This window comes from Cucurbita pepo, chromosome 9 (assembly GCF_057944985.1).
Source record: "Cucurbita pepo subsp. pepo isolate OVF chromosome 9, ASM5794498v1, whole genome shotgun sequence".
NCBI classification, from domain to species: Eukaryota; Viridiplantae; Streptophyta; class Magnoliopsida; order Cucurbitales; family Cucurbitaceae; genus Cucurbita; species Cucurbita pepo.
Window position 1 is genome coordinate 2,417,086 of NC_141806.1, and position 27,982 is coordinate 2,445,067.

Consider the following 27,982-nt stretch of genomic DNA (forward strand, 5'->3'; position numbering starts at 1 on the left):
TTAATGTATGTGAACGTTGTTTACTCAATCTAACACGTCAATATTTCAATAATCAAACCGTAAATTAACCTATGAAGTCCGAGCTATTTTTGAGGTGAGCCCAAAAGCTACAAAGTGAGCATAAGACAACTAGACAGAATTCAGAGGTCCTAACTTGACAAGAAATTAAATGAGCTCCACTAAATTTACGTAGACGGTGTAATATAAGCAAGAAAGATCGTTAAAATTGCAAACCGACCAAGAAATCAATAAACAATACCAAATGAGTTGTAGCCTTAAAAGTCGAGACAAAAGTTGAATGTAAATAGTAGATTGTGACCCCTACGAGCAATGAGTCAGAAGGTGACACGCGTGTGGCATTGGCCCGATCACGTGAGAATCGAGACAGACAAGTGTCATGATGTAATCGAGAAGAACACATATCACAACTGTACTCAGAAGACAGTAGGTTGTGACTTCTACGAGTAGTCAGCTAGAAGGTGACACGCAAGTGGCGCCCACTGGGTCACGTGATGGTCAAGATAGACAAGTGTCATGATACGACTGATGAGGACACACAACGCAATCCAAAATTCCCGAAAATATAACAAGAAAAAACAGTAGGTTGTTACTCCAACGAGCAATCACCTAGAAGGTGACACGCAAGTGGCACCCACCAGGTCACGTGAGGGTCGAGATAGACAAGTGTCATGATACGACTGATGAGGACACACAACGCAATCCAAAATTCCCGAAAATATAACAAGAAAACAGTAGCACGTGAGGGTCGAGATAGACAAGTGTCATGATACGACCGATGAGGACACACAACGTAATACAAAATTCCCGAAAATATAACCACTCATAAATGCATAGGTTTATTAAAGTGTCGAGATAGATACGAGCGTTTGAACTAAACGAAGAAGGGAAAATTGGATGTAACCCTAATTTAGATAAGAGGAGGCTATGGAGCGGTTTTGGTGGGTAAAGATTGACGTTCTCATAGATAAGGGTGGGCATAGAGGCGGGTAGTTGGGACTGACTTTGCCTACTCACAGCTCATCGTTCTCTTTTCAAGTCCAGCTCCAAACGCCCCCAAAAATTTATTTATTTATTTATTTATTATTATTATTATTTATATTAAAAAAAGGAACAACTTACATTTAGAACGATCTGATAAATAAATAAATAAATAGATAAATAAAAAAAGAAATTATAAAATAAAATCATAACTGCATCTTCAACTCGAGCTTCCATTTTGGGTTTGGTGCTGAACGAGTCGAGTTTTTGCGAGCGCTCTGCCACAACCTCTTCTCAATTTCTCAACTGCTCTGCAACGCCTCTCTCTCTCTCTAGCCGCCGCCGTGAAGGAGGAGGAAAGAGAATGGAGTCTACGGAGTCTTCATACGTTTCGTCTCCTGAGGCTCCTGCGAAGCGATCTCCACCGCCGCCAAAATCTCCTAACTCAGGTATCTGATCTGATTTCAATCTCTATTTTACTCTCATTTCGAAAATTTGATCCCTACTCTCGCTGTTTTGTATGATTTTTTTTAATGCTTGGAGCTGTTCTTGTATGCGAGTGTTTTTGTTTCAGATCGGTTTGTTTGTGGAATTATGCAATTTGTGTGTTTATTTTTTTTTGTCCTACCTTGTTCTTTATCTTTTCTGGTTGGAAATGAAACCCTAGCTTTGTGTGTTATGTTTGATTTATTTGTGACGGCCGAGGAAATGATTAATCGTGCAATTTCGACTTCCAATGGTCTGCACTTCTGCTTCCTTGCCTGGAAAGCTTAGAAAAAGAGAGTGTGGCTTCTGGCAGGTTTTATTTTATTTTTTATTTTTATTTTTTATTTTTATTTTTTGTGAGGAAGTGTTGCTTTATTGAGATTTATTACAGTTGACCGAATGAATTGGGAAGCCGTTGTCATTTTTTTGAATTGCCACTGCCACCGATTCATCCGTATAGTGATAAAGAAACGCACTGCATCTCCCGGTGTGTGTCATAATAGTCAAAAGTTCGCTATATTTGGTGATGGACAGCGAGTAGAAAGATGAGTAGTCTCATGTTTGTTCCAGAAGAGTATTCAAACTCTTTTTCAACCATCGGTTCTTCTATAATTTCATGAAGGCAGCTGGATGTGGAATGCTTATTTGGTTTAACGAACTTGTTTTTTTTTCATGTACTACTAATTTGAATTTCTGAACTCGCCTCAATGAGTATTTGTGCGTTGATTTATTATAATAGGGATTGAAACATAGATAAAACCATTTCTCAGTTCCTTTTCATCAGTAATGTTTATAAAGAATCTTATGTAAAATTTAATGTGAAAATTAAGAACTTATAAGTGAGATTCTATGTCACCATCTAGTATGGTAACGTGTATGTTTCTTTATAAGGCACGATTATGATTTATATCAAAGGCTTTAGCTCTGTCACATCTTCAACCTTCTAGATTAATTTATGAATAAGGTCTAACTACATTTTCCAATTGATAATGCGTATATGCCTATTCAATTTTGTGGTTAAATATCCAATTTTCTTCCATTTCTGCTTACGGATAGTGTTTCACTCTCATCATAATTGCTATTTTCAGATAATATGGAAAAGGGCACATACATTAGGTTTCTTGTATCAAATGCTGCTGCTGGTTCTGTAATTGGGAAAGGTGGTTCAACAATTAACGATTTCCAGTCACAGTCTGGTGCACGAATCCAATTGTCACGGAATCATGAATTTTTCCCTGGAACTACTGATAGGATCATTATGGTATCTGGAACAATAAATGAAATACTGAAGGCCATGGATCTTGTTCTTGCTAAGTTGTTGAGCGAGGTAATCTCTAGGCAGTTCAAGTTCACTCTTGAATTTAAATGTTCATTATTTGTGACTGATTAAAAATTTTGTTTGCTGGTAGCTCCATGCTGAAGAAGGAGATGATGTTGAACCAAGAACAAAAGTGAGACTAATTGTTCCCCACAGTTCATGTGGAGCTATAATTGGCAAAGGAGGGTCCACGATAAAGTATGATGCTTATTCCATATTTCTTCGATTACCATTTTATTGGTTACTAATTTCTTTATAATTTACTTGCTACCATTTTATTGGTTACTAATTTCTTTATAATTTACTTGCTTAAAATTTCAAATGTTATTTTTAATTTGGTCAAATTACTAGTTTACTCGAACTATCAAGATTGTACTTAATAGGTCCATAAACTTTTAATTTTAAAAAGGCCTAATATGTTAATGGACTTTCAATTTCATGTCTAATAGGTTCTTGAATTTTTTATAAATGTCAAATCGGTCACAAATTAGAGGTTTAGGGACCTATTAGACACAAAATTGAAAGTTTATGGACCTATTAGACACAAAATTGAAAGTTTATGGGTCTATTAAACCCAAAATTGAAAGTTTATGGACCTATTAAACACAAAATTGAAAGTTTAGGAGCCTATTAAACACTTACTTAAATTCAGGACTTATTAGATACAACCTTGAAAATTTATTAACTAAACTTATAATTTAACTTTCTTATTTTAAGGTTTTAAATTTATTTATTTTAAATTTTAGACCATGGAAAAATAGCCAAGTGAACATTTTTTAATAGCTCCTGAAGATATTTTCTGTCTAAATTTGTATGAAGTTTCACTTTCCTTGCAAAGATTGTTAAACAACTGCTGGCTTGTTTATCTAGGAATTTTTCCCTTCAAATCTGTCTATGTAGGTAATTGTGTAGAATGCAGATTTAGATCCTGTTATGCTAGTTCTAGTATACACTTTTATTGAAGGGAGGCACTGAATTCTTTTATAATTCATTAAGTTTACGTTCCAGGAAGAAAATATCACTTGATAGATTAGTGCTGTTTTCTGTTTGAACACGACATAATTTTTAGAACTTATGGACAGAATTGTACAACCTAGAGAACTGATTCTGTTCAAGTAAGGTCACTGTTTGAATACCACATAATGAATTTGTGGCTGTGATGGAATTATAATATGTTTGGTTTTATCGATCCATAGATGGTGTCTGTTAGATGTTGATCATCTAACAGGAAGCAAGTAATGGTTTTGTAATGATATTGTTTAAGGATTTGAGAAATCTTCTGTGTGATTGGTGAGTTGGGTAATAAAATGGATTAACTTGTATTTGCATATCATGGTGAGGTGTAAATATTTAAGTATCAGAGAGTTAGTGTTGTGTTTGTGAGGTTTCACGATTATATTATTATCTAAGATTTCCTTTATTTAAAAAAAAATGGAGAGAGGGGGAGAAAACTCAGGAACAGATGAACTCAACTTCGTTGAGATTTGCAAATAGAATAGAAGTTCAAAGGGTGGAAATTAGTTGTTTTCTCTAAGATTGTTATGAAGCGGCCTTGTGTAAGCATATTGAGTGGCATTCTCTTACTTCCCTCACATTGATTTGAGGAGTATCTGTCCTACACATCAGAATATACATAAAACAGTTCTTGTTTACTAAAGTCGGAAAAATGAAAAGCCAGAATTATATGAAGAAAACTTGTTGCATCAGATAATTGACTTGTAATGAATTGGTCAGGAGATAATCTGATCCTTGAATTTTTTAGAGCAGGTAATGGTCATTCCATTGGCTTCAGTTTCAGTTTAAGTTTTGGCAATTTCTATAATTGTTTGCATCTTTGTCTTGTCAAGTGATTTTTTCTTTATCATTTAGCATCATGCACAATCTATTTTTTCTTAATCATGCATTTAAATTTCAAATTTCTTCATGTTTATGAGGCAAGTTTATGACATGTGAACAAAATGTCATTTGATTTTTGAGGTGGTAGGCCAACTTGAGCAGCTGCTTAAGTTTTGAGGCTTCTAAAATATCTGATCATCTCTCCTAGAAGAAAAATTCTGCTTACTCCATGTGTGCTGCATCAGAAAATCAGACTTAGATAGTGATAAATGATGATGCTAATTTTAAATGATCCCTCCAAAGATTTTTTTTCTTGATTGATCTGCTTCATTAATGATTTCCAGTGGTTCTTTGTCTTTGGTGACTTTTTTTTTTGTCTCTGATATTTATTCCATCTTTAAATTATGTCACTAAAACTTGTCACCTGTTATTTGTTTGGTCAAAGTCCAATGCTCTTTTCGGTGTTCCTTGATTTGTTTTGTTTCGTAACTACACCCCTTTGTAATTAATGCAAGTTTTGTTAGTTTCTTGGGACTCCTAATTGAGGGTCTCAATAAATCTTGTCTACTACTATTAATGGTTATCTACCTAAAAAATACCATCACAATGTATTTTTTGGGTGCTAACGTACTTTTACCATTATGCAGGTCATTTATTGAGGATTCTCAAGCTGGCATTAAGATATCCCCCCAGGATAATAACTATATGGGATCCACTGATAGGCTTGTGACACTGTCTGGTACCATAGAGGAACAGATGCGAGCTACTGACTTGATTGTTTCGAAGCTATCTGAGGATCCACATTACACCCAGTCAATGAATTATCCATTTTCATATCCGAGTATGTCTTTGTTTATCAATTATGTTTCGTGTGATATTATATTATTACTAACAAAAACTATTAAATGCTCACATGCATTTTGTGGTTCACCAAATGTTCTTCATCTCATATGGGACACTTCTTTCTTCTGCTATATGTGATGCTGCTACCTCATCTTGGTTATGAGTTATGACATGAGTAATTTATGTTTTCTGGAATCAAACAAGTAATTGTAGTTCAAGGTCTAAATCACAATTTATGATATGTTAAAAAGAAAGCATTACCCTGCCTCTAGAGTGAATAAAATCAATTGATACTGCTAAATGTTATTTTTCTGTTTGTTGCATTGCTTTCCATCATTTCTTTGCAAACCTTTCTATTTTTTCATTTAGAAGTGTTGAGTATCTACACTGATTTTGTTTTCTGTAATTGGAAATGTATTTATTGGAATGTCAAATTGAAAATGTTAACGCAATGTAAATATGGAAATGCAATTCAAGAAGTCAATTTTGGGCTTATACTTTTGAGGAACCTCATTTTTTGAGCTACTAAAGGGAAGATGGGAAGATCATGGGTAAATATATGGGTCAATATAAGTAAGAGACACTATCTCCGTTGTATGAGGTCTTTTGGAAAAAATCAAAAGTAAAGCCTTTAGAGCTTATGTTCGAAGTGGACAATATCATACCATTGCGGAGGTTCGTTGTCCTAGTGGCACCAGAGACATGCTCTTATCTTAATTTTGTCATGTCAATAGAATCCTCAAGCGTCGAACAAAGAAGTTGTGAGCCTCAGGTGTAGTCGCAGTGAAGATCAAATAGAAATCTATTAAACTAGCAATGTGCGTCCAGAGAAGAGGAGTCGTCTAGATAGTGCCACGGATGGATAAATGACTGTTTAAGGAGAGACTCAATGGTGTACTTTGTTCGAAGGGAGGATTTTGAGGATTGTTGGAGTCCCACGTTGGCTAATTAAGAGAAAGATCATGGGTATATAAGCAAGGGACACTATCTCTATTGGTATGAGACATTTTGGGAAAGACCAAAAGAAAAGCCATGAGAGCTTATGCTCAAAGTGGACAATATCATACCACTGTGGAGGTTTGTTGTCCTATCTCTTCACAGTTCGAAGATATGGGTCTAAAAAGAGTAGGGACAGTGGTTAAGGAACGGTTGGATTCATTCACGAACTTGGTGTGCAAAAAACCTCTTAAATTTCTACCCTATAAAAATGAAAATCTAGATTAGAGCAATCTGGGTGCATATTAGTTGGTTTAAAATACCATTTTGACAATTGTAGTTTGAGGTTCATTTCACTCGACTTTCAGATGTCTAATCTTCGTCCCTGTGTTTTCAATAAGTCTTAAAATTAGTTCCTAATCTTCGTCCAAGTGCTTTCAATAAGTCTTAAAATTAGTTCCTACAATTAGTTAAAAATCAATCATCAGCCTAAAACAAGACCAAAGGATATCCAAAAAGATTCCTCCAATTGATACAAGACTCCCACACAATGAGCACATGCCTTTCAGTTGATGTAATTGCTGAAGCTTGTATGTTAGCTTTTGAACTATGAAGGGAGGTGATTGTAGAGAGTATTGTGTTGTCCCAATAATTAAGGCAACTGATGAGAGTTCCAACTGGAGAAAATATTTATACTTCAAAAACACAAAATGAGAAGATGAATGAATTGTTTTACCTCACATGTTTGTTATTTTCCGTACCCATTTAATATTTTACTTGTTTTTTGCTACAGCATCATACAATGCTGTGAACTATGCATCTAACGGAGGAGCTGGAGGGAGGTTCCCAAACAATAAGGTTTGTCCATAAACAGTAGCTTTGCTATCACAATTGTCGCCTAACCGAGAGTTCGCTAGACAATAACTGGTTTGGTGCTTTTCTCTCATTGATCTTTCACCATGGAACTATACCATGACAATTTATATCATCATATGGGCTTTTCGAGAGAAAATTTGAGAAATATTTGAATGGTTTCATTTAGATGTTAGATTATATTGTCTGAAACAACATTGCGAAGCGTAGTATTAGCTAGAATATGATCGATATTGATGGAAAAATAACTTAAATCCCATTCAATGCTTCTATTATGTTCTTAATTTCTTGCATTAAGAATTTCCTGATACCAAAATTTAGCTGAAATGATATTCTTTTGATACTGGGTGTTCTCTTTTAACAACTATTCTCCCCAGCCCTCCTAACTGTTTAAAACAGTAATGCGTGCAACTGCACAAAAAATGGGACTTTTAAGCAGTTGCATATTTTCCTTTTTAATAATCTTTTTTTTATCCTTTTCAGCGACTGTACGATACTGTTGACCGAAGAGCTTCTGAAATTGTCCAGGAGGAACGGAGTAACTCTTTGACCATTGGCGTTTCAGATGGCCACATCGGGTTAGTTGTTGGTCGTGGTGGAAGAAACATACTGGAAATTAGTCAGGTTTTAACATCTCCACCTCAAACACTTGCTATTTCCTTTCTGATTACATTCAGTTCATAAACCTTACCTCATTACAGGCCAGTGGAGCCAGAATTAAGATATCAGATCGAGGAGATTTCATGTCGGGAACCACCGACAGGTACGGAGGTTCTTTTCTTATATTTCCCTTCATACTGAAGGTTTGCTTGCAAGTTCTTCATGGAAACAGTTGCATACTTGATTGGTCCATACCTTGCAGGAAAGTAACAATTACGGGTTCACAACGGGCAATTCGCTCCGCTGAGTCGATGATTATGCAGAAAGTAGCATATGCTTCTGAGAGGGTAATGCCATTTCAAATCCATTAAAGATGCGTAAATCCGTTCAATACGGTTCTCTCACGCTGTCTCGAATCGATGCAGGTTCTAGCACAGTGATAGAATGGTGAAAGTTGTGAATGCTTGTAGTCGAAGCAAGGCCGGGAGATTTTCATTTTTTACTACTGAGGGAGAGCATGCCAATGGCAATGAGCGGAGAAATAGAGTTCAAACTTGTTGAAGCGTTGGTTGATAGATATGCCATGATTTAATGACTGAGAGCCAAATAGAAAGAAAGATTAGCAGTTTCAAATTGTTCATACAATTGTACCCTTGAATTTATTTTATATTTATGTTTGAGCTTTATTATTAAATTGTTTGAACGTGCCTTCTCTTCGGAAACAGATTGTAGCTTCTTAGGCTGTTTCTATTTTCATTTATTGGTGAATTCTTTAGTTTAAAGTTGATTTTATTTTATATTTTGGGGTTTGCTGAAAATCTTTGGTTCTTGTATGTCCTGTTAACATTCCCACGTGGGCTTTTGCGTCGGCTGATGGGCTGCTTTTAATATCATGATTTTGGGCCCAATTTTGTTCTTGGGCCCTCTTTTAGGCCCAAGTTATTTTGATTTTTATAAGTTAGAAGTCTCGTATTTGAATGTCTTATTGATGTCTTATTTATTGAGCTATACTTGTATCCATTGTTATTTCATTTTTCTTTTTTTTTCTTCTCACCATCATATTTAATATTTTGAGTATTCTTTTGTCGTTTGAAGGAAACTGAATTTATTTGATGAATTCAATCAAAATCAAAGTGTTGTATGTTACGGTGTATGTTAGGTAAATCTCTAGGAAATTCATTCTTAGTTTTTAGGTAACTATCTTTTCGGTTAGACACGAGACCAAGTGAAATTAGTCAAAGGTGAGGAGTAAGTAGGAAGAGGTGAATGAGTTTGGAAAGAACAAGAACTGAAGGTAATATCAGTTCAGGTTCTTCAAATAACTTTACGAGTGTTTGAAGGTGAAGGAGAATGAGGTTCAGGTTTAGGTTCTTCAAATAGCTTTATCGAGTGTTTGAAGGTGAAGGAGAATGAATCTTTCTTATAGGAGAGGAAAAGAAAAGGAGAAAGAATCAATCAATAGGTTTTGGAGTGAACTCGAATGAATCTTTCTCATTCTTTTATAGTTCAATTCGGTCAGGGAATAGAGGGGAAGGAGCGAAGATGAAGACACACAATCACCTTGTTTACCGTGAAAGAATAAATAGGTTGTCGAGTGGAAGCCCAAGTTGCTCTCAGGGTCTTTCTCTCTCCCTTTCTTTTCGGTTATTGCGTTTTTTTTTATTGTATAGTTTATAAATTAATTATTGATTTTAGTTTATGTATTTAGAATAAGGAGAATATGGAAATAATTAGAAGATTTAATTTAGACCATAATTTCAGCATCTTCCTAAGTCGAGGCTGCCATTAAACTTTATTCCAATTGCTTACAAGTAACTTTATATTATTTTCATGGTGATTCTTCATCCCCTCCTCCATATCCAGACCCAAAACCCGACCCATGATCCAGAATCATTTCCGGATCCTCCCGCCATTCCTCCTGCACTGCCACCACCGCCTCCTCCGCCACCGCCACCGCCGCCACCTCCACCCCCTCCGCTTCCATAGCCACCCCCACTTCCATATCCCGAGCCATATCCCCACCCACTTCCGAAGCCTGAGCCTCCACCTCCACCTCCACCACCGCCTTCGCCACCTCCTTCACCAGGGCCTGCTGCACCAACAGACCCATACCCGGACCCACTTCCCGACCCAAACCCGCGGCCCACACCGGTTCCATTAGCACCGCCACTCCCATACTGCCCATAGCCTTCATCGCCATATCCAGTGCCATTACCCGAGCCATATCCCGAACCTGACAAAGGTCCCGACCCTTCTCCGCCTCCGCCGCCATTTCCTCCATAGCCCTTCAAGAATCTAGCAGCAAAAGTTAAGTCCACCATTAACAAAACCAACAACAACAACAACAACAAACCAATCGCCCTGGTGGTGGCCATTGCTGATTATAATCAACAACGTAAAGAAAGAAAAAAAAAAAAAAAAAAAACAGAGCAGCTTTTGATGCGTGGAAATGGTGGGATTTGAAGCCCCTTATTTATAGTCATTGCAAAGTTTACGTTTTGGAACAGAATTTCGTAACCAAATAAACTTGCTACACAGCAAAGCAGAAAATTTGGGGCTTTTTGTTGTGCTTTTGAGCTCTGCTTTTCCTTTATGGAGTGCCATGTTCGTGCCATTATTTTCTGGTACGTAAGCGCTTTCTTCATGAACTAGGCTTTTAGTTGAAGGTATTTGGGCAGATTTTGAGCTCCAATTTATGGATCTATTGGAGCGTTTTGTGTTTATCAGAAGAAATTCAATAAATTTATTCATTTTCCGAACCTATTTAGATACGAGACTTCATAAGTTCAGCGACTTGAGAACTGAACAAAAGACGGTAGATTTTTTGAATTAACTACGAAAGTTATTCTGAAACATTCACTTTAAAGAGTTCACAGTTTATTAAAGATTACGATCCAATCGCATAATATCATCCTATAAATTATTAAATTATTAATGTATTTGATGAATAAATTTTATAAAAATGGATTAAATATTTCGTAACTCAGACTTATACAAACTTATTATATAAAATACTCTCACTCGCTTGTCTCATATAATTTGTATAAATTATAAAGTAAAACTTATGAATAGTGTTATCGGGAGGAAAAATCCAATAGTATCAATATATTATAGACCATAGGTTATTTCTTGAATATGATCATCACGTCATACACTTGCTATTCAAAATTATATTAATAACTTTAATTATTTTATTTTCATATATTAGATCATGTTTATTGTACATACTATTGGAGCAAAATCAAGTGTGTTCAGGACTTCTATGACAAATTTGGGGACAATGAAGTTTGGTTTGTAGACCCATTTGAAGCAGAAAAGAAGCTAGAGAACTCGAGGGGAGAGCGTTGGAATATTCAATTTTGTAGCTATCAAGCTTCTCAAATTGTGAGGGTAGCATCGAGACGCCACTTGGGAGTTTGAGATACTACAAAATTAGGCATCCGACGACTTTAAATACGCACACTTCTTTCTTTGGAGATTTCCTAAAGCGTTTGATGCTTGATTTTGACTTTTGTAAAAATGAAATATTGAGCCGTTTATCCTAACATCACAACTTCAAACACACTAGTTTTTCAAGTCGATTTGAGGGGAGCTAATTTGACGGATTTTTTAAACCCTAATTTTACCCCTTTTGATAGGCGACATGCTCCTCGGGCTTTACTTTCAGGCCTCGAGGGCTATGTTTTTCCTCTTTCAATAATTTGGGCTATTTCGATTAGAGATTATGCTCGGGGGTCGACATCTGAATTGACTTATAATAGATGTATTATCCATTTAACTATACCCCGATTTACTTTATAAAAAGAATCCGTGAAAGAGAGAGAAAGAGACTTGAAAATTGTTGAGATATATTATTTATGGAATATATCCTAGATATTATATCTTAATATTCTTCCATTTATGGTTAGATTTAGAGTATATTTTATTTATTTATCAGATTTAGTTAGATATATATATTTATCAGATTTAGTTAGATATATATTTTTTCTATTTTTAGGTATTAGTTGATAGTTTGTATCCTATATAAACGTGGTAAACCTGAATGAAGATCATACTTTCGATCCCAATTCCTGAATGAAGATCATACTTTCGATCCCAATTCCTGAATGAAGATATCATACTTTCGATCCCAATTCCTGAATGAAGATCATACTTTCGATCCCAATTCCTGAATGAAGATCATACTTTCGATCCCAATTCCTGAATGAAGATCATACTTTCGATCCCAATTCCTGAATGAAGATCATACTTTCGATCCCAATTCCTGAATGAAGATCATACTTTCGATCCCAATTCCTGAATGAAGATCATACTTTCGATCCCAATTCTATTTCTATTTCTCATTCTTAACAAAAATGAACGATATGATTTGAGAATAAACATAATGGGCCTTGAATTTGAGAGAGACACCAATATTTTATCTTCAAAAATTGAAATTATTTGGATATTCATTTGAATTTGAGGATGAAATAAAAATCAAATATCAATTACTTTTGAAAAATAAATGATGAATGATGGAGACCTACCAATGGAATTTTGCTTTTGTTTTTGCATGAATCATATAAGCTCTCTAATTTTCTAGAAACATATATATATATATATATGTATATGTATATGTATATGTATATGTATATGTATATATACATGTATGTGTATATGTATATGTGTATATTATGTATGTGTATGTATATGTGATGTGATGAATGAAATTGTATTATTTATTTATTTTTACTATGGAATAGTATTTAAATAATTTGACAAACTTAATACTAAATTTTTAAATATGAATTATTTTAATGTTTTTTCAAATAATAAAGAAATTAAGTATGTTATAAATAAATAATTTTAAATAATCTTTTTAAGAAATTCAAATTTTTTGAAATGAGATTTAATCCTAAATTTTAATAAATAAATATATAACCTAAGGATGAATCACATGGTTTAATGCTCCAGACACTCTGGACAGTAGATTGTGAGATCTCAGGTTGATTAGAGAGGTTATTCCTTATAAAATTGAAATAATAAAAATAAAAATATTTAAAAATATTTTTACTTCTCGATAAAAATAAAAAAAAGATCGACATCAACATTTTATAGATATTTATAATTATAAATATTTGAATAATTAGTTCATAGAGACAGCAACATGTCCGCTAAACTCACAAATTCCCAGTTCCCTATCTCAGGCCTTCCTCGTTCCGTTCGACACGTGTCACTCACAGCACCTTACAAAACCGTTTCAAGCAATCCCTCTTCCACCCTTTTCATCCATCTCTATCCCCATTCCTCTCCAAACTCCATACCCAAAAGCCTCCAAATCCCTCTCCCAATCTCCGAATAACCTCCTCTGGCTGCAATGGCTGTAGCAGAGTTCCCCTCCTCTTTAAAATCTCAGCTCAATTTATCATCCACGACCGCTTTTCAGGCCAATCGGTTCTATAATCACCGGCGATGCTCTTTCCGGCCGTTTTACAGAGCTCGAAGTTCCCCAATCACTTGCTCTGTTGCGCCCAAGTGAGCTTCGTTTGTGTGGAATCTTATGTGTTTGTGTAAGTTTGTGCTTGTCTGTGTTCATATGTTTTGAGGGGTTGTTCTATGTTTGGTTTTTCAGTCAGGTTGAAGCAGCTCCGGTGGCTGCAAAAACAGGGGAACCCAAAAGTAAAAGCGATTGTTATGGTGTTTTCTGTCTTACTTATGATTTAAAAGATGTAAGTTCTTGAATTGTTATATGGGTTTTCTCTGGTTTATTGAAAATTTATAGTTTCACTGTGTTTGTTGGTTGATTTTGTCGGTTGATTTTGGGGAGGAGAACGAAACACCGTTTACCGTTTATAAGGGTGTGGAAAACTCTCCCGATTGAGGGAAAGCCCGAAAGGGAAAGTATAGAGAGGACAATATCTGCTAGCGGTGTGCGTGGGTCGTTACAAATCGTATTAGAGCCAGACACTCGGCGATGCCGGCGAGGAGGTTGAGCCTTGAAGGGGGGTAGACACGAGACGGTGTGCCAGTAAGGATGCTGGGCCCCGAAGGGGGTGGATTGTGAAATTCCACCTCGGTTGGGGAGGAGAACGGAACACCCTCTATAAAGTGTGGAAACCTCTCCCTAGCGGATGCGTTTTAAAAACCTTGAGGGAATGTCAGAAAGGGAAAGCCCAAAGAGGACAATATCTGCTAGCGTGGGCTTGGGTTGTTACAAATGGTATCAGAGCCAGACATCGGACATCTGGACGATGTACTGCGATGAGGCTGATCCCTAGCAGATGCGTTTTAAAAACCTTGAGGGAAAGCTCGAAAGGGAAAGCCCAAGACAACATCTGCTAGCGGTGGGTCTGGGCCGTTACAAATGGTATCAGAGCGAGACACTGGGTGATGTACCAACGAGGGGGCTAAGCCCCGAAGGGGGTAGACACGAGGTGGTGTGTCAGTAAGGACGCTGGGCCCCGAAAGGGGTGGATTGTGAGATCCCCACATTGGTTGGGGAGGAGAACGAAACACCCTTTATAAGGTGTGGAAACCTCTCCCTAACATACGCGTTTTAAAAACCTTGAGGGAAAGCCCGAAAGGGAAAACCCAAAGAGAACAATATCTGCTAGCAATGAGCCTGAGCCGTTACAGATTTTCACCATATTTTACGAATTTTTTCTGTTCTTTAGGTTTACTTTCATGTTTAAACTGTTCTTTATAATCGGCGTGAACAAATATATGTCGAAAGTGAGTATAGCTCAACGATAATAACTTTGAAGATCGGGTGTTTAAATTCTCGTAACCCATGTTTCTTGTTTAAAAATAACTTTGAAGAAGTGGTTTGCTGCTAGTTCTGTCAGATTGGACAAATGTTGTCTTCAGCCCTGACATGTTTTGTACTAATCATAGGAAGAAGAGACAACATCATGGAAGAAAATGATTAATATTGCTGTCTCTGGTGCTGCTGGAATGATATCCAATCATCTTCTGTTTAAGGTAAGAATTCATATAAAACAACCTTGTTATGTTCTGATGTTTGATGAAATCTTACTTTGGTTGTTTCACTAGCTTGCAGCTGGTGAAGTTTTTGGTCCTGATCAACCAATTGCATTGAAACTATTGGGATCTGAGAGGTCATTGCAAGCACTTGAAGGCAAGTTCAGCAGATTTAGAATAAACGTCAGTTTTGCTTTGCTTTGAGATCCCACGTCAGTTGGAGAGGGAAATGAAACATTCCTTATAAGGGCATTGAAACCTCTCCCTAGTGAACGTATTTTAAAACCTTGAGGGAAAGCCCAGAGAGGACAATATTTGCTAGCGGTAGACTTGGATTGTTACAAATGGTATCAGAGCTAGACATCGGGCGATGTGCCAATGAGGACGCTGAGCGCCCAAGGGTGGTGGATTGTGAGATCCCACATCGGTTGGAGAGGGGAACTAAGCATTTCTTATAAGAGTATGGAAATCTACCCTAGTGGACATGTTTTAAAACCTTGAGAGGAAGCCTAGAAGGGAAAATCCAAAGAAAACAATATCTGCTAGTGGTGAGCTTAGACTGTTACAAATGGTAACAGAGCTAGACATCGGGCGATGTGCCAACAAGGACGCTGGGCGCCCAAGGGTGGTGGATTGTGAGATCCCACATAAGTTGGAGAGAGGAACAAAACATTCCTTATAAGGGTGTAGAAATCTCTTCCTAGTGAACGTGTTTTAAAACCTTGAAGGGAAGCCCATAAGAGAAAAACTAAAAATAGGACATTATCTTCTAGCGGTAGACTTGGACGGTTACAAATAGTATCAGAGCTAGACATCGGGCCGTGTACCAGCGAGGATGTTGGGCCCCTAAGGAAAGGGTGGATTGTGAGATCCCACATCGGTTGAAGAGGGAAACGAAACATTCCTTATAGGGGTGTAGAAACTTCTCCCTAGCAGACGCGTTTTAAAACCTTGAGAGGAATCCCAGAAGAAAAAGCCCAAAGAAAACAATATTTGTTAGCGGTGGGCTTGAACTGATATAGTATCAGTCTTTTTCTCTTGACGTCTCAATAACAGTTAAACAAGAACTTCACATCTGTAACGTCGTAAACCATTAGACTTCGAGATCATACCGAAATCTTCGAGCTATTTGACAAATAATCTTCATATGCAGGTGTTGCTATGGAATTAGAGGACTCCCTTTTCCCTTTGTTAAGGGAGGTAGTAATAAGCATTGATCCTTATGAAGTATTCCAAGATGCAGACTGGGCTCTTCTGATAGGAGCGAAGCCTCGAGGTCCGGGAATGGAACGTGCTGGTTTATTAGATATAAACGGACAGATATTCGCTGAACAAGTACGTTGATTATCTCGTTTTCATTTCATTTTTTCTACCCGTCCAAGAAACACCGGAATCTCTTAGTTTTGATGTTATTATTATATCAATGGACTTAGGGAAAAGCTCTAAATGCTGTGGCATCCCCAAATGTCAAAGTCATTGTTGTGGGCAATCCATGCAACACCAAGTGAGTTCATGTTTCATTTAGTATGAATCTCTTAAAGTGTGTACAAGATATAACTTCTCTTTGTCCTTTTCATTCCATGTAGTGCATTAATTTGTTTGAAAAACGCTCCAAAAATTCCCGCTAAGAATTTCCACGCTTTAACTCGACTAGACGAGAATCGAGCAAAATGTCAGGTATGATACCCGTTTCCTCGTATTTGATATGTTTTCGAGTACTTTCTAAATATGTCTTGTTCAGCTGGCTCTGAAAGCGGGCGTCTTCTATGATCAAGTGTCGAATATGACCATTTGGGGCAACCACTCGACAACTCAGGTTATTGGGTACTTTTTGCTCGAGAAGCTTCGAAAATTCCCTCGATTTGTATGCTTATTTCGTCGTATTCGCACCAGGTTCCGGACTTTTTGAATGCAAGAATTAATGGGTTACCTGTTAAAGAGGTTATTAAGGATCATAGGTGGTTGGAAGAGGAGTTTACTGAAAAAGTACAGAAGGTAATAACACATTGAGTGTTGCAATGTTCACTGCTCAATGGATCAAATAGTGTTTTTGATTGGTTTTGATTTGCAGAGGGGAGGTGTGCTGATTGAGAAATGGGGAAGATCTTCAGCTGCTTCAACTTCTGTATCGATTGTTGATGCTATAAGGTCTTTGATCACTCCAACTCCTGAAGGGGATTGGTTTTCATCTGGGGTAAGCTTAGATCTCATGTTGTATCTCTTGATATTGTGTTTGTAGGCTGGTAGGGCTCTAATTCGGCGTGCTTGTTCGTCGAACGGGAAGGGTGGAGGAGGGTGTTGGGTTTGTAATTCTAAGCAATTGTATCGTGACGGGCGTAGGGATAGAGATGTTTAGCTAGAGAGTTCGGTTATTTGCAAGGGAGAAGAGAGTAGAGATTAGGAAGAATGTAACAGCCCAAGCCCACCGCTAATGGATGTTGTCCGCTTTGATCTGTTACGTATTGTCGTTAGCCTCACGGATTTAAAATGCGTCTACTAGGGAGAGGTTTCCGCACCCTTATAAGGAATGCTTTGTTCTCTTCTCCGACCGATGTGGGATCTCACAATCCACCCTTCTTAGGGGTCCAGCGTTCTCTCTGGCACACCGCCCGGTGTCTGGCTCAAATACTATTTGTAATAGTCCAGTCCAAGTCCACACTAACAAATGTTGTCCTCTCTAAGCTTTGTCTTATGGACTCAAAGTTTTAAAACACCTCTAGTAGGGAGAGGTTTCCACACCGTTATATGGAATGTTTCATCCTACTCTCTAGCTAATATGAGATCTCATAATCCACCCCTCTTGGGGGTCTAGCGGGGTCTAGCGTCCTTTCTGGCACTTTGCCCAGTGTCTGACTCTAATACCGTTTATAACATTCCTAGCCCACTCCTAGCAGATGTCCGTTGTGTATCATCGTCAACCTCACAGTTTTAAAACGCGTATGCTAGGGAGAGGTTTCCACACCCTTATAAGAAATGTTTTATTCTCCTCTCCAACCGATGTGAAATCTCACGAAGAGGCTTTAGACTTAGGTGGATGAGTGTTAAGTCAATTCAATCTATTACGACTCCTAACATAAACGTATGCAAATGAAGAACCAACCTCAAGCTCATAAATACCGATCGATTTGTAGGTATACTCCACCGGAAATCCTTACGGAATAGCAGAGGATATCGTTTTCAGCATGCCATGCAGATCAAAGGTATCATTTATTCCCAACTTTCATCTCCTACTCCCATATCCTAACGTCTGTAACCAATAAATATGTCTGCTCTCAGGGAGATGGTGACTATGAACTCGTGAAAGATGTGATATTCGATGACTATCTCCGCAAGCGAATTGCCAAGGTCTGCTATGTTTTCCTTTTCCTCCCATGTCCGTAATTCTTCGGCTATAAGGGTCCGATTGGAATGACTTTTCAAGTGCTTAAAACACTCATAAAGTCATTCCATTCCGAGCCGCTGCTATGCTACCGTTGAACTAGCTCACACCCTGTTGTTTTTACAGACTGAAGCTGAGCTGCTAGCTGAGAAGAGATGTGTGGCTCACCTCACAGGAGAGGTCAGAATTAAGTAAATTTCCATGTTTATGTTTAATCCTACTTAGTGATCTATTAATCATGGATTATTGTTTCCACATTCTATCAGGGTATTGCTGTTTGTGATCTACCAGAAGACACAATGCTTCCTGGAGAAATGTAAGGCTCATCAACATCACATGCCTCTGAGCCTCAAAATTTTATGTCTGAGCTGTGCTTTATGCTACTTTCATATTTGTATTAAACCATATATTATATGTGAATATTGCTCCTAAGTTGTCAGCAAATCAATAATAATATATGGTTTTATTTAATCCGACGACAATATATGAGACATAAACTGGTTGAGAATACATGTCAATTAAAATTTTAAAAACCGAGCCATAAAAGCTTCTTCCATCAAAAGGAATCCAACCAGAGAGTAAACTTCATACAGCTTATGCTTATTGAAGACTAAGATGGTTTATCGAACGAATTACATAAACGTCGTGGAAAGAGAAGCTTCCAACCTTTACTCTAATAAATTGGTAAAGTACAGTAAAGCTCTGCAACTATGAACTGTAAAAAGTTCTGAAATTAAAATACAAAAGAAGAGATAAAAAGTTTAGTTAGCCACCAATTCATTGGCAGTTAGTCTAGAATCTATTGATATTTGAATAGATACTGCAGGAAGGTGTTGAATTTGGTAGCCTAGAAAGTTTCTAAACTACCAGCTAATACTACTTTTTTCAATGTTCTTGAGTTTTGGATATTGAAACTTGAATAGATAAGTCACCTGGAATGGATGCACCTTGCAACTTTGAAGCTCACTGAAAGGATTAGAAGCCAGAACAGGATGAAGAAGTAGACGAAGTAGCGAGACATCAGAGATCCCGACTTGCTGTGATGTGCACCAGAAGTTGGCGACAACTGAGAGGAATAGATGTCGCCTTCGACGATCCCGTACAAATAGATAAGGTTGAGAACTGAATTCTTGCCATTTAAGCTGTTCATTTCGTCTCCGTTTAGTGTTGTGTTTCTTATGACGATCATGCCTGCGGTGACACGAACGGAGCTTGAAGCTTGTGGAGCTGAGTTAATATGGAGAGCAGCATCTTTTGAAGTAAACTGTGAAGCAAATGGAGCAGGAATGCTGCCCAGCATGTGGCTTGTGTGTTTGAGGAATGGGTATTTGAGATCTGGTACCAGAAAAGAAAGAATGAGCCAAAAGTGTTGGAAATATCTAAATGGAAAGGAAAAAACTAACATGGAATTCAACTAACCTGATTCTGGTTTTGGATCCTCGGATCTTTGCATAGACGAGGACGAGGAGGCCTCGTTGTCGTAACGTAAATCTGAAGTATGTTTGCTGGGAGATGCATGTTCAGTGGCACCACCAACGACCTAACGAAATATGATGCGTAGGTGAAAAGTAAATTCCATGTAGCAAAACGATAAAAATAAGTTGCGATATGAAGCAGTACTGACCTCTGGAAGAACTGCTTGATCAGGAACAGAGCTCTCACTCTCGAGAATTTCGGAAGGATCAAAAGACAAATCTACGTTATCACCGTCTGCATCGAAGAACGTAAGATACTCTTCAAGCACGTCAAAAGCAGCAGGATCACTATCAGTAGGGTTTGAGAGCTCATTGGATTCCAAAAGTAGTTCATCACTAAAAGAAGGATCATCAGAAGTACTAAAGAATGGCTTGTCCAATACATAATGACCATCGACATCACTAGCATCGATCTCCTCAGCAGCAGCATTGCTTGATTCAGCAAGATACTCATGTTTGACCAATCTGTCACGTAATCGACACTCATCTGGTAAAACAAAGAACTTCTGTCCATCGGGTAGCTCTGATGTCTCACATATGCCTACTGCAGGTTTTCGATCATCTTCGATGAAATTGTCAGATTGCTCCATAGAGTTGCTTGACTCACCATAATAGAAGTCGAATGGTGGTGGTGGTGCAATTTCGGATAGAAGATCTTCATCGACATTCTGCAGAAAAGAATATAACATGATTCATCGTAATTTCACATACTTTTAGAGATTGTTTCACTCTTTCGCTCACCGACCCACTCTCTTTATTTTGTTCCTGATTTCCCATCATTTAGATCTTCCGCTTATTAAATATAGAAATCCGTCGTAGTTTCTCATTACTTGTTTCCTCCTGAAAGCTATTCTCTATAACACCAACATGCACCCTATTTGCAAACAACTCCAACCAAATCACCGGCAAGGTCATACAATCTTGGTCTGTGAGCCAGTTGCTCGTTTAGATTTCAATCCTAACTCAACTTTCAACTGGTTTCAGCTATCAAAAGCATGGACTCTTGGTTTCAGGTAGCACCGTCCTTGATCAGAAAGGGTGTTTGCTCCAAGCCTAAGAGATTCTGGAAGTTTATCCTTTATTTTTCTATAGTTGTGGGGAATTTTCCCCACTTAACGTATACCATAATTCAAGCTCAACTGTAATGGCTCATGCCCACCGTCAGCAGATATTGTCTTCCTTGGGTTTTTGCTTTTGGACTTTTCCTCAAGGTTTTTAAAACGCGTCTGCTAGGGAGTGGTTTCCACACCCTTATAAAGAATGTTTCGTTTTCCTCCCCAACCGACGTGGAATCTCACAATTCACCCCCTTTCAGGACCCAGCGTCCTCGTTGATACTCGTTCCCTTCTCCAATCGATGTGGGATCCCTCAATACACCCCCTTCGGGGCCCAGCATCCTCGTTGATACTCGTTCCCTTCTCCAATCGATGTGGGATCCCTCGATCCACCCCCTTCAGAGCCCAACATCTTTGCTGGCACACCGCCTCGTGTCCACCCCCTTCTCAGCCTCCTCACTGGCACATCGCCCGGTGTCTAGCTTTGATACTATTTGTAATGGCCCAAGCCTACCGCTAGCAGATATTGTCCTCTTTGGACTTCCCCTCAAGGTTTTTAAAATGTGTTTGCTAGGGAGAGGTTTCCACACCCTTATAAAGAATGCTTCGTTCTCCTCCCCAACCGATGTGAGATCTCACATCAACCATATACTATTAACTCAATTCTTGGGCAAACACGCCTAATTACCTGAGGAAATTTCTTAACTATCATTATACATGTTCAAAAGTTCAGGTTTCTTTCAAATCTTAGGCATCTCTCGTATAGATCTGCCCATCCAACCCGTTCAGAATCATATTTCAGAAACACAGCTCCCAACGACAGATAACACAAAACCATTCCACCTGATTAGGCAAGTTACTTATAACATGGTAAGTACATACCTGATTGAAGTCATTGCCTTCAACAAAAATGCCTCCACCAGCTAGAATTTCTTCCGCCACTTGCTCATCACCAGGTACCAAAGTCAGCTCATCATTATCTTCCCATTCCTCCTCAACAAAAGGGGCACCATACTGCTCTCCATTTTTTGGTCCAGTACCACTCTTCTGGAATATCCTACACAGCACAAACGCATCCTTCCAACCCAACAAAAAAAAAAACCAACAGATCCCAAGACAATTACAACAACATTTTCCAACGAAGCCAAAAATCACAAATCAACGAGAAAATCAGAGAAAGAGAGCCAAAAATTTCGACCTATTCTAACCTGAACAATTGCAAATTTCCCCAATTCCTCATCCGTGAGTTTGTATTCGTGCATCACCCAATTGGTTCGTGCACCACGAGGAGCCCGCCCAATATGATACACAAGCGTCTTCTTCATTCCAACAGTCCTCGCGTTATGGCGGACCGGCCGATCCTTTCCCGTGGTCTTCCAATACCCTTTCTCCGTAGCCCTGTTAGTCCTCGAACTATTGCCATATTTCTTATCCAAAGCACTAAAGAAATACCACTCCAAATCCCTACTCTTCAGCTTCGATTTCCCTGACAAATCCCACAACACAACTTCAATTCCACAGAAATCCGAACGACGAGAAAATAAATCACAAAATCAAACACAAATCTCAACAAACAGAACAAGGGATTGACCAGGGAGATCCCAGGGTTCGGATTTGTAGATATCTACATCTGAAATAGCATCAAAACGAAAGGGTTTTCCAGAGACTTTGCGCTTCAAATAATAACTAACAAGTTCTTCATCGGTAGGGTGGAATCGGAACCCCGGTGCTAGCGAAGTAGCAGAATCTCGACCCATCAAGAAAATGGATTTAGGATTTCAAATCGAAATTGAAATTCAGATTTGAGATTAGAATCGAACTGAGAAGAGATATTAAAAAAGTTCGAAGAGTTAGGGTTACGATTTCTTCGGAAGAGAGAAATATAAAATAATCTCCAAAACGAGCTGGAAAGGAGGGAAATGTACAGAGAAATGTCCAGGAAAAGTCGACGGAGGGAACGCTAAACTCACATGTAATAACAAATAAAAGCGTCACAGCCTCCACGTGTTAATAGCAGATTCCAATGCTGCTTGATGGTGACACTAGACTGTTAATAAAAATTCTTGCTGACGTGTCTTGGATAAACTTTACTTTACTTTACCTAATATCTGATTAAAATAAAGGAAAGATTTTTTTTTTTTTTTTTTGTCATTTTGAAAAATAAAAAATAAAAAAAATAAATCAAATAAGAATCAACTTTAAACTCTTTTCCTTTAATTTTAAACTTTTAAATTCTTTGAATTGTTTTTTATTTATTTAAACATTCATGGAACTTACAAGAAATTTTGTAATAAGTCCAAAAAAAAAAAATTAAAAAATTAAAAAATTAAAAAATATTTTAGTTTTAAATTAAAATAAATTATTTATTCATATTATAAAAGTACAAATGTCGAGTCATACTCCTCTCATTGGGTTTGGCTCCACGTAACTTTATAATTTTAATAAATTAAAAGATTATATCTTGAAAGGAAATATCTAAAAATAAATAAATAAATATTTTACACGTTGGAAAAAGTAAATAATTACCAACTTTTAAAATATTTTCATTCATGATCTTTTTAGAGTTCAATGGGACAAAATCTCTTTTGCTTACCGCTTAAGAAAATATAATATATCAGTTTTTGGAAGCTCGAATGGATAAATATAAAATATTAAATTATGAATTTAGTCATTAAATTTTTACCGTTTATTTGTCAATTCCAAGTATGAAATTAAACCAGATGACAGTTCAGAAAATATGAAATTAAACAAGATCACTGTTCAGAAAATATAATTGTTTCAGAAAATATGAAACTAAACAAGATAACGGTTGAGAAAATATGAAACTAAACAAGATAACAGTTAAAAAAAATATAAAACTAAACAAGATAACAGTTCAGAAAATATGAAATTCAATAAGATAACAGTTTAGAAAATATGAAATTAAACAAGATAACCGTTCAGAAAATATGAAATTAAACAAGATAACCGTTCAGAAAATTGAAAGATCTGACCTGTTAGAAATATTTCAAGTTTAGAGACTATTTAGACTAGAACCTGTTAGAAATATTTTGAAGTTTAAGGACCATTTAGACTGATACATAGTCTATACATGACAGTTCATCAACTAAACTTGTAATTTAACCAATAATAAATTACGGGTAAATTTGAACGGAACAGAAACCCGATATGGGGATCACATTAATAGTTATGACAACCTTATTCCATGAAATGCCACCAGCTGAGAAACTGAAGTTACAACATCAATGGTCTATAGCCATAGCACATCATGAAGTTTAGCATGGTCTTTCACTAAACAGGTTGCAAGTTCTTACTAACTTGATACTCATACAACAAATAGCTTAATTGCTTAGACAACTAAGCTAGTTACATTACAACGATAACGTCCATGAGACCACGATGGCAGCAACAATTTACAGGGCATAGCCATTGGCTCTCGACATTTTTCTTCGTTATCGTTACAGTCTGTGTATTCAGCGTGACGATCCAGGATTGAAGGATACTACTAATCATAGTTTGACTTCAAATCAGTTTGATTTCAAATCATTGATTTCCTTATTCAGCACGACAATCCGGGATTGAAGGATACTGATCATGGCTCGAGCGCTCAACAGCTCAAACTTCAGTGTCTCCCTCTCCATAGAAGTCTTGTGGATCTCATGTTGCAAATCTTGGATGAATTTCAGGATGCTTGGATGCACAGATGAACTAAGATCTGAGGTTTCTAATGCAGGTGGAGGAGCAGGGGAATCCTTTGGTTCTGTAGATTCTAAGAGTGAATATTCCACTAAGGTAGAAAGAAAGTTTTTCGTAGTTGGTGTCGTCGCACTACTCGTCGTTACATCCGTCTGCGATGCAGTGGCAATTTCAGATAGACTGAGTTCTTCGTTTGACATGGATGAGTTTTCTGAAGCTTTTGAAAGTTCAGAGGGTAAGTCGCTTTGCCTTCTTCGTTTATACTTCATAAGCGAGAAGGGTTTCGGATTAGCGATAATCGAAGGTGGAGTATAATCCTCGAGTTCCTCACTTTTGCACATAAACAAAAAGCTGTGGGAGTTTCTTGGAGGATCATTTGACATAACAAGATCTTTATTGATGAACTGAGTTCTTTCCTGGATGAGAAACCAAAAATGGAAGGTCGCTTTCAGAAATGTCGACAAAATAAACATCGAGAAATTATGCATCATCGAGTCGATGATAAAAATGCATGAACGAATATCCTCACTAGACCTGTCATGTCATTTTCCAGGAATATGTTTCAGAAAACAACCCATCAAACAAACCAATTTGCACCTTAAGAAGATAAGCAAATAACAATTGATGCATACCATTGCACAATAGTTGGATCCACTAAAACTGAGACTTAATTGTTGGATAATGAGTCGACTTCCAAGACTTCATCCTATAGTCCATCACCACTCGTAACAGAAGTTATTGAATTGATTTTTGGAGAGATATTCTTCTCTTTATGATAATAAATAATCATGGAACCTTCCTATGACAAATGGAAATGGAATCAAACGCGTTGGAGAGGGGAACGAAACATTCTTTACAAGGGTGTGGAAACCTCTCTCTAGCATATGCATTTTAAAAATCTTGAGGGGAAGCCCGAAAAGGACAATACCTGCTAGCGGTGAGCTTGAGCTGTTAAAAATGGTATTAGAGTCAGACACCGGGCAATGTGCCAGCGAGGACGCTAAGCCCCGAAGGAAGGTGGATTGTAAGATCCCACATCGATGAGAGAGGGAAACGAGTGTCAACGAAGACACTAGGCCCTGAAGGGAGGTGAATTATGAGATCCCACATCGATTGGAGATGGGAACGAAGCATTCTTTATAAGGGTGTGGAAACCTCTCTCTAGCAGAAGCGTTTTAAAAACCTTTTGAGGGGAAGCCCGAAAGGAAATGCCCAAACAAGACAATATCTGCTAGCGGTGAGCTTAGGTTGTTACACTCAGATTTCTGCCTAAGACTCCTACCCCTTTCAGGCACGAGTGACCGAATAGGGTGATCTACCTTTAGCTCCGTGTAGTTTCAACAGTCAAGTCTCAGGTCTTGAACGTCTAGACTAAAGGATACTAGTAGATAGTCAGTCAACTCTTGATGCTTAGGTCTCCTTTCTTTTTCTTCTTTCTTTCTTTTTTTGTTAGTTTAACGATAAGAAATCGACCAAATCGTACACGATATGAAATCGCAAAAGAGGAAAGCCAAGTCCCAAACGAAAGGAATAAAAGAAACTCTTCCAAGCCATAGTTGTTGGAAGGAGCATATAGTTTACGTCAAGAGACAGCCAGAAAAGAAATAGGAACTAACTGTTGTTCCACTCAAGCCAAAAGTTCCAATAGAAATCACTAATAAATTGAAGTTAAATGATCTTTTTCTGGTTGAACGGATGACCAAAATCAAGAAGGCTCTTCATTACTAAGGAGGGCCATTTACCAATTAAAGGAGAAGAGTATGAAGGTCCAGAATCTATTAAAAAAGGAGCAACCAAGAAAAATGTGATGTTGCGCTCGGCCTCCATCCTGCACAAGATACACCGACTCGGGGAAAGCACAAGTGCAGTTCTACTATGGCAGTAACAATCAACACTTATATACAAGATGAGACATAACTCTGTAACTCATTCATATGATATTTGAAAGAAACTTAAGTACTTCACTCTGAAATGAGTTCCTAACTAAATTCAGATAAACACATACCTGCATACCATCCTTTCCATCGCCGCAGACATGGTTATTACGATCCTCAGCAGCACACACGCTATTGCTGTTCTTTTCAGACTGTGTATCGTGACTAGCTACTACACCGTCTGCAATCTCTTCTCCGGGAATCAAAACTGACCCACCGTCATCCCATTCCTCCTCAATAAAAGGTGCGTATCGGTGTCCATTCGGAGGTCCTATATTACTTTTGTGGAACACTCTGCATAAAACATAGGCATCCTTCTCCAAAGGAGAGGGAATAGGAAACAAAAAGCTGTTGTAAGAAGCTAAACTTCAAATGCAAATCAAAACACTATGGTTGCTGAAACAAGTGCATAAAAGAAAAGAAAAAAGGAATACCGAAGCTTAAAATTGTCATTCAAACTCTAAACTTCGCCTAAACATATTTCACAAGTACCAGAACTCGCACAGCCGCCAAAAGAACACAAAATGGACTGCCATGGCAGATTTTCATGATGGCCTCACCTTCGAGCTACCCGTTCCTGCTCCCGCTTTCTCCAGTTCTTCATCTACAAGCCTATACTCATGCATAACCCAATTGGTCCGCTTCCCATCAGGAGCTCTACCACTGTGGAAAACTAATGTTTTCTTCAAGCCAACAGTCCTCGTATCATGGCGGACTTGTCGATCATTACCAGTGGCTTTCCAGTACCCTTGGCTTGTAGCCCTATTCATCCTAGCACCATTTCCATATTTCTTGTCCAACACACTAAAGAAGTAGTACTCTTGGTCCCTGCTCTTCAACCTCGACTTTCCTAAATATAACATTCAAACAAATCTAGAAATTCAAAGACGTGATTCAGACACTCAATAAAGAAACCTTCAAATCAGTATAAAAGTACAATCAGAGAGCAAGAAAGCTATTTAAAAATGGGGCAAGTTGGGGGAAAATCACAATCAGGGGAAAATAAACGCCCAAAAAGACCAATCGATCAACAATCCACCTAAAAAACAAGCCGATAAGAGTATAAAATAAACAAAATTAGAAGAATCATACAAGATGAGAACAAAGCTCCGAAGCATCTGAGTTACCTGCAAGGTCCCACGGCTCACTCTTGTAGATATCGACCTCAGAAATAGCATTGAAACGGAAGGATTTTCCACAGACCTTGCGCTTGAGGTAGTAAATAACGAGCTCTTCGTCGGTCGGATGGAACCGAAACCCTGGAGCTAGTGCTGTTGGGGCGGCGGCTGCTGCTGCTGCTGCGGCGGCAACGGGCTTCGTTAGAGCTAGAGGCGGCGATAGAGTCAAGGTTTCAGAACCCATTAGCGAAAATCCGTACTGGATTTGCAAATCAGAGAGAGCGAAGGTCTGGAAATGGAGATCAGGGTTTTCAAAGGTTGAAGATAAGACTTTGATTGGTGCTGAAGAAACTACGTAAAGATACCTTCAATTACAAGGTATTCTTTTCTAGGGAAAGAGAAAACCATTTCACATTTTTGAATTTATTTATTTATTTTAAATTTTCTTTTATATTTGGTAATGAAGTAACTATC

The 27,982-nt window shown here is 37.8% G+C and overlaps 5 protein-coding genes across 6 annotated transcripts; 2 read left to right on the top strand and 3 right to left on the bottom strand.

Moving 5' to 3' along the window:
• The first annotated feature begins 1,213 nt into the window (after nucleotides 1–1,213).
• Nucleotides 1,214–8,707, top strand: LOC111802715 (protein BTR1). Its single transcript, XM_023687181.2, has 9 exons — nucleotides 1,214–1,448; nucleotides 2,574–2,812; nucleotides 2,895–3,001; nucleotides 5,287–5,480; nucleotides 7,212–7,276; nucleotides 7,775–7,915; nucleotides 7,993–8,054; nucleotides 8,154–8,238; nucleotides 8,317–8,707. The coding sequence occupies exons 1-9, from the start codon at nucleotides 1,364–1,366 to the stop codon at nucleotides 8,329–8,331; spliced, it is 993 nt and encodes a 330-aa protein (XP_023542949.1). The 5' UTR covers nucleotides 1,214–1,363; the 3' UTR covers nucleotides 8,332–8,707.
• A 905-nt stretch (nucleotides 8,708–9,612) lies between these two features.
• LOC111802019 (uncharacterized) lies at nucleotides 9,613–10,330 on the bottom strand. The gene has a single exon (XM_023686277.2). The coding sequence runs from the start codon at nucleotides 10,264–10,266 to the stop codon at nucleotides 9,733–9,735; it is 534 nt and encodes a 177-aa protein (XP_023542045.2). The 5' UTR covers nucleotides 10,267–10,330; the 3' UTR covers nucleotides 9,613–9,732.
• A 2,803-nt stretch (nucleotides 10,331–13,133) lies between these two features.
• On the top strand, nucleotides 13,134–18,704 carry LOC111801663 (lactate/malate dehydrogenase family protein). Its single transcript, XM_023685732.2, has 14 exons — nucleotides 13,134–13,405; nucleotides 13,503–13,599; nucleotides 14,765–14,851; nucleotides 14,924–15,008; nucleotides 16,005–16,186; nucleotides 16,285–16,355; nucleotides 16,438–16,528; nucleotides 16,593–16,667; nucleotides 16,745–16,846; nucleotides 16,923–17,045; nucleotides 17,983–18,051; nucleotides 18,128–18,196; nucleotides 18,357–18,410; nucleotides 18,497–18,704. The coding sequence occupies exons 1-14, from the start codon at nucleotides 13,248–13,250 to the stop codon at nucleotides 18,548–18,550; spliced, it is 1,317 nt and encodes a 438-aa protein (XP_023541500.1). The 5' UTR covers nucleotides 13,134–13,247; the 3' UTR covers nucleotides 18,551–18,704.
• A 174-nt stretch (nucleotides 18,705–18,878) lies between these two features.
• Nucleotides 18,879–22,678, bottom strand: LOC111801662 (NAC domain-containing protein 53). The gene is made up of 6 exons (XM_023685731.2): nucleotides 22,352–22,678; nucleotides 21,969–22,246; nucleotides 21,643–21,837; nucleotides 19,855–20,373; nucleotides 19,650–19,770; nucleotides 18,879–19,565 (listed from the first exon to the last, which is right to left on the bottom strand). Exons 1-6 carry the CDS (start codon nucleotides 22,515–22,517, stop codon nucleotides 19,159–19,161), a joined length of 1,686 nt encoding a protein of 561 aa, XP_023541499.2. The 5' UTR covers nucleotides 22,518–22,678; the 3' UTR covers nucleotides 18,879–19,158.
• A 1,235-nt stretch (nucleotides 22,679–23,913) lies between these two features.
• On the bottom strand, nucleotides 23,914–27,924 carry LOC111801990 (NAC domain containing protein 52-like). 2 transcript variants are annotated; one of them, XM_023686246.2, is made up of 4 exons: nucleotides 27,518–27,924; nucleotides 26,951–27,240; nucleotides 26,462–26,704; nucleotides 23,914–24,872 (listed from the first exon to the last, which is right to left on the bottom strand). In XM_023686246.2, exons 1-4 carry the CDS (start codon nucleotides 27,750–27,752, stop codon nucleotides 24,288–24,290), a joined length of 1,353 nt encoding a protein of 450 aa, XP_023542014.1. In that variant the 5' UTR covers nucleotides 27,753–27,924; the 3' UTR covers nucleotides 23,914–24,287. The 2 variants fall into 2 exon arrangements, with proteins under 2 accessions (XP_023542014.1, XP_086983360.1); XM_087127234.1 differs by having other exon boundaries at nucleotides 26,951–27,263; nucleotides 27,518–27,644.
• Between the last annotated feature and the right edge of the window lie 58 nt (nucleotides 27,925–27,982).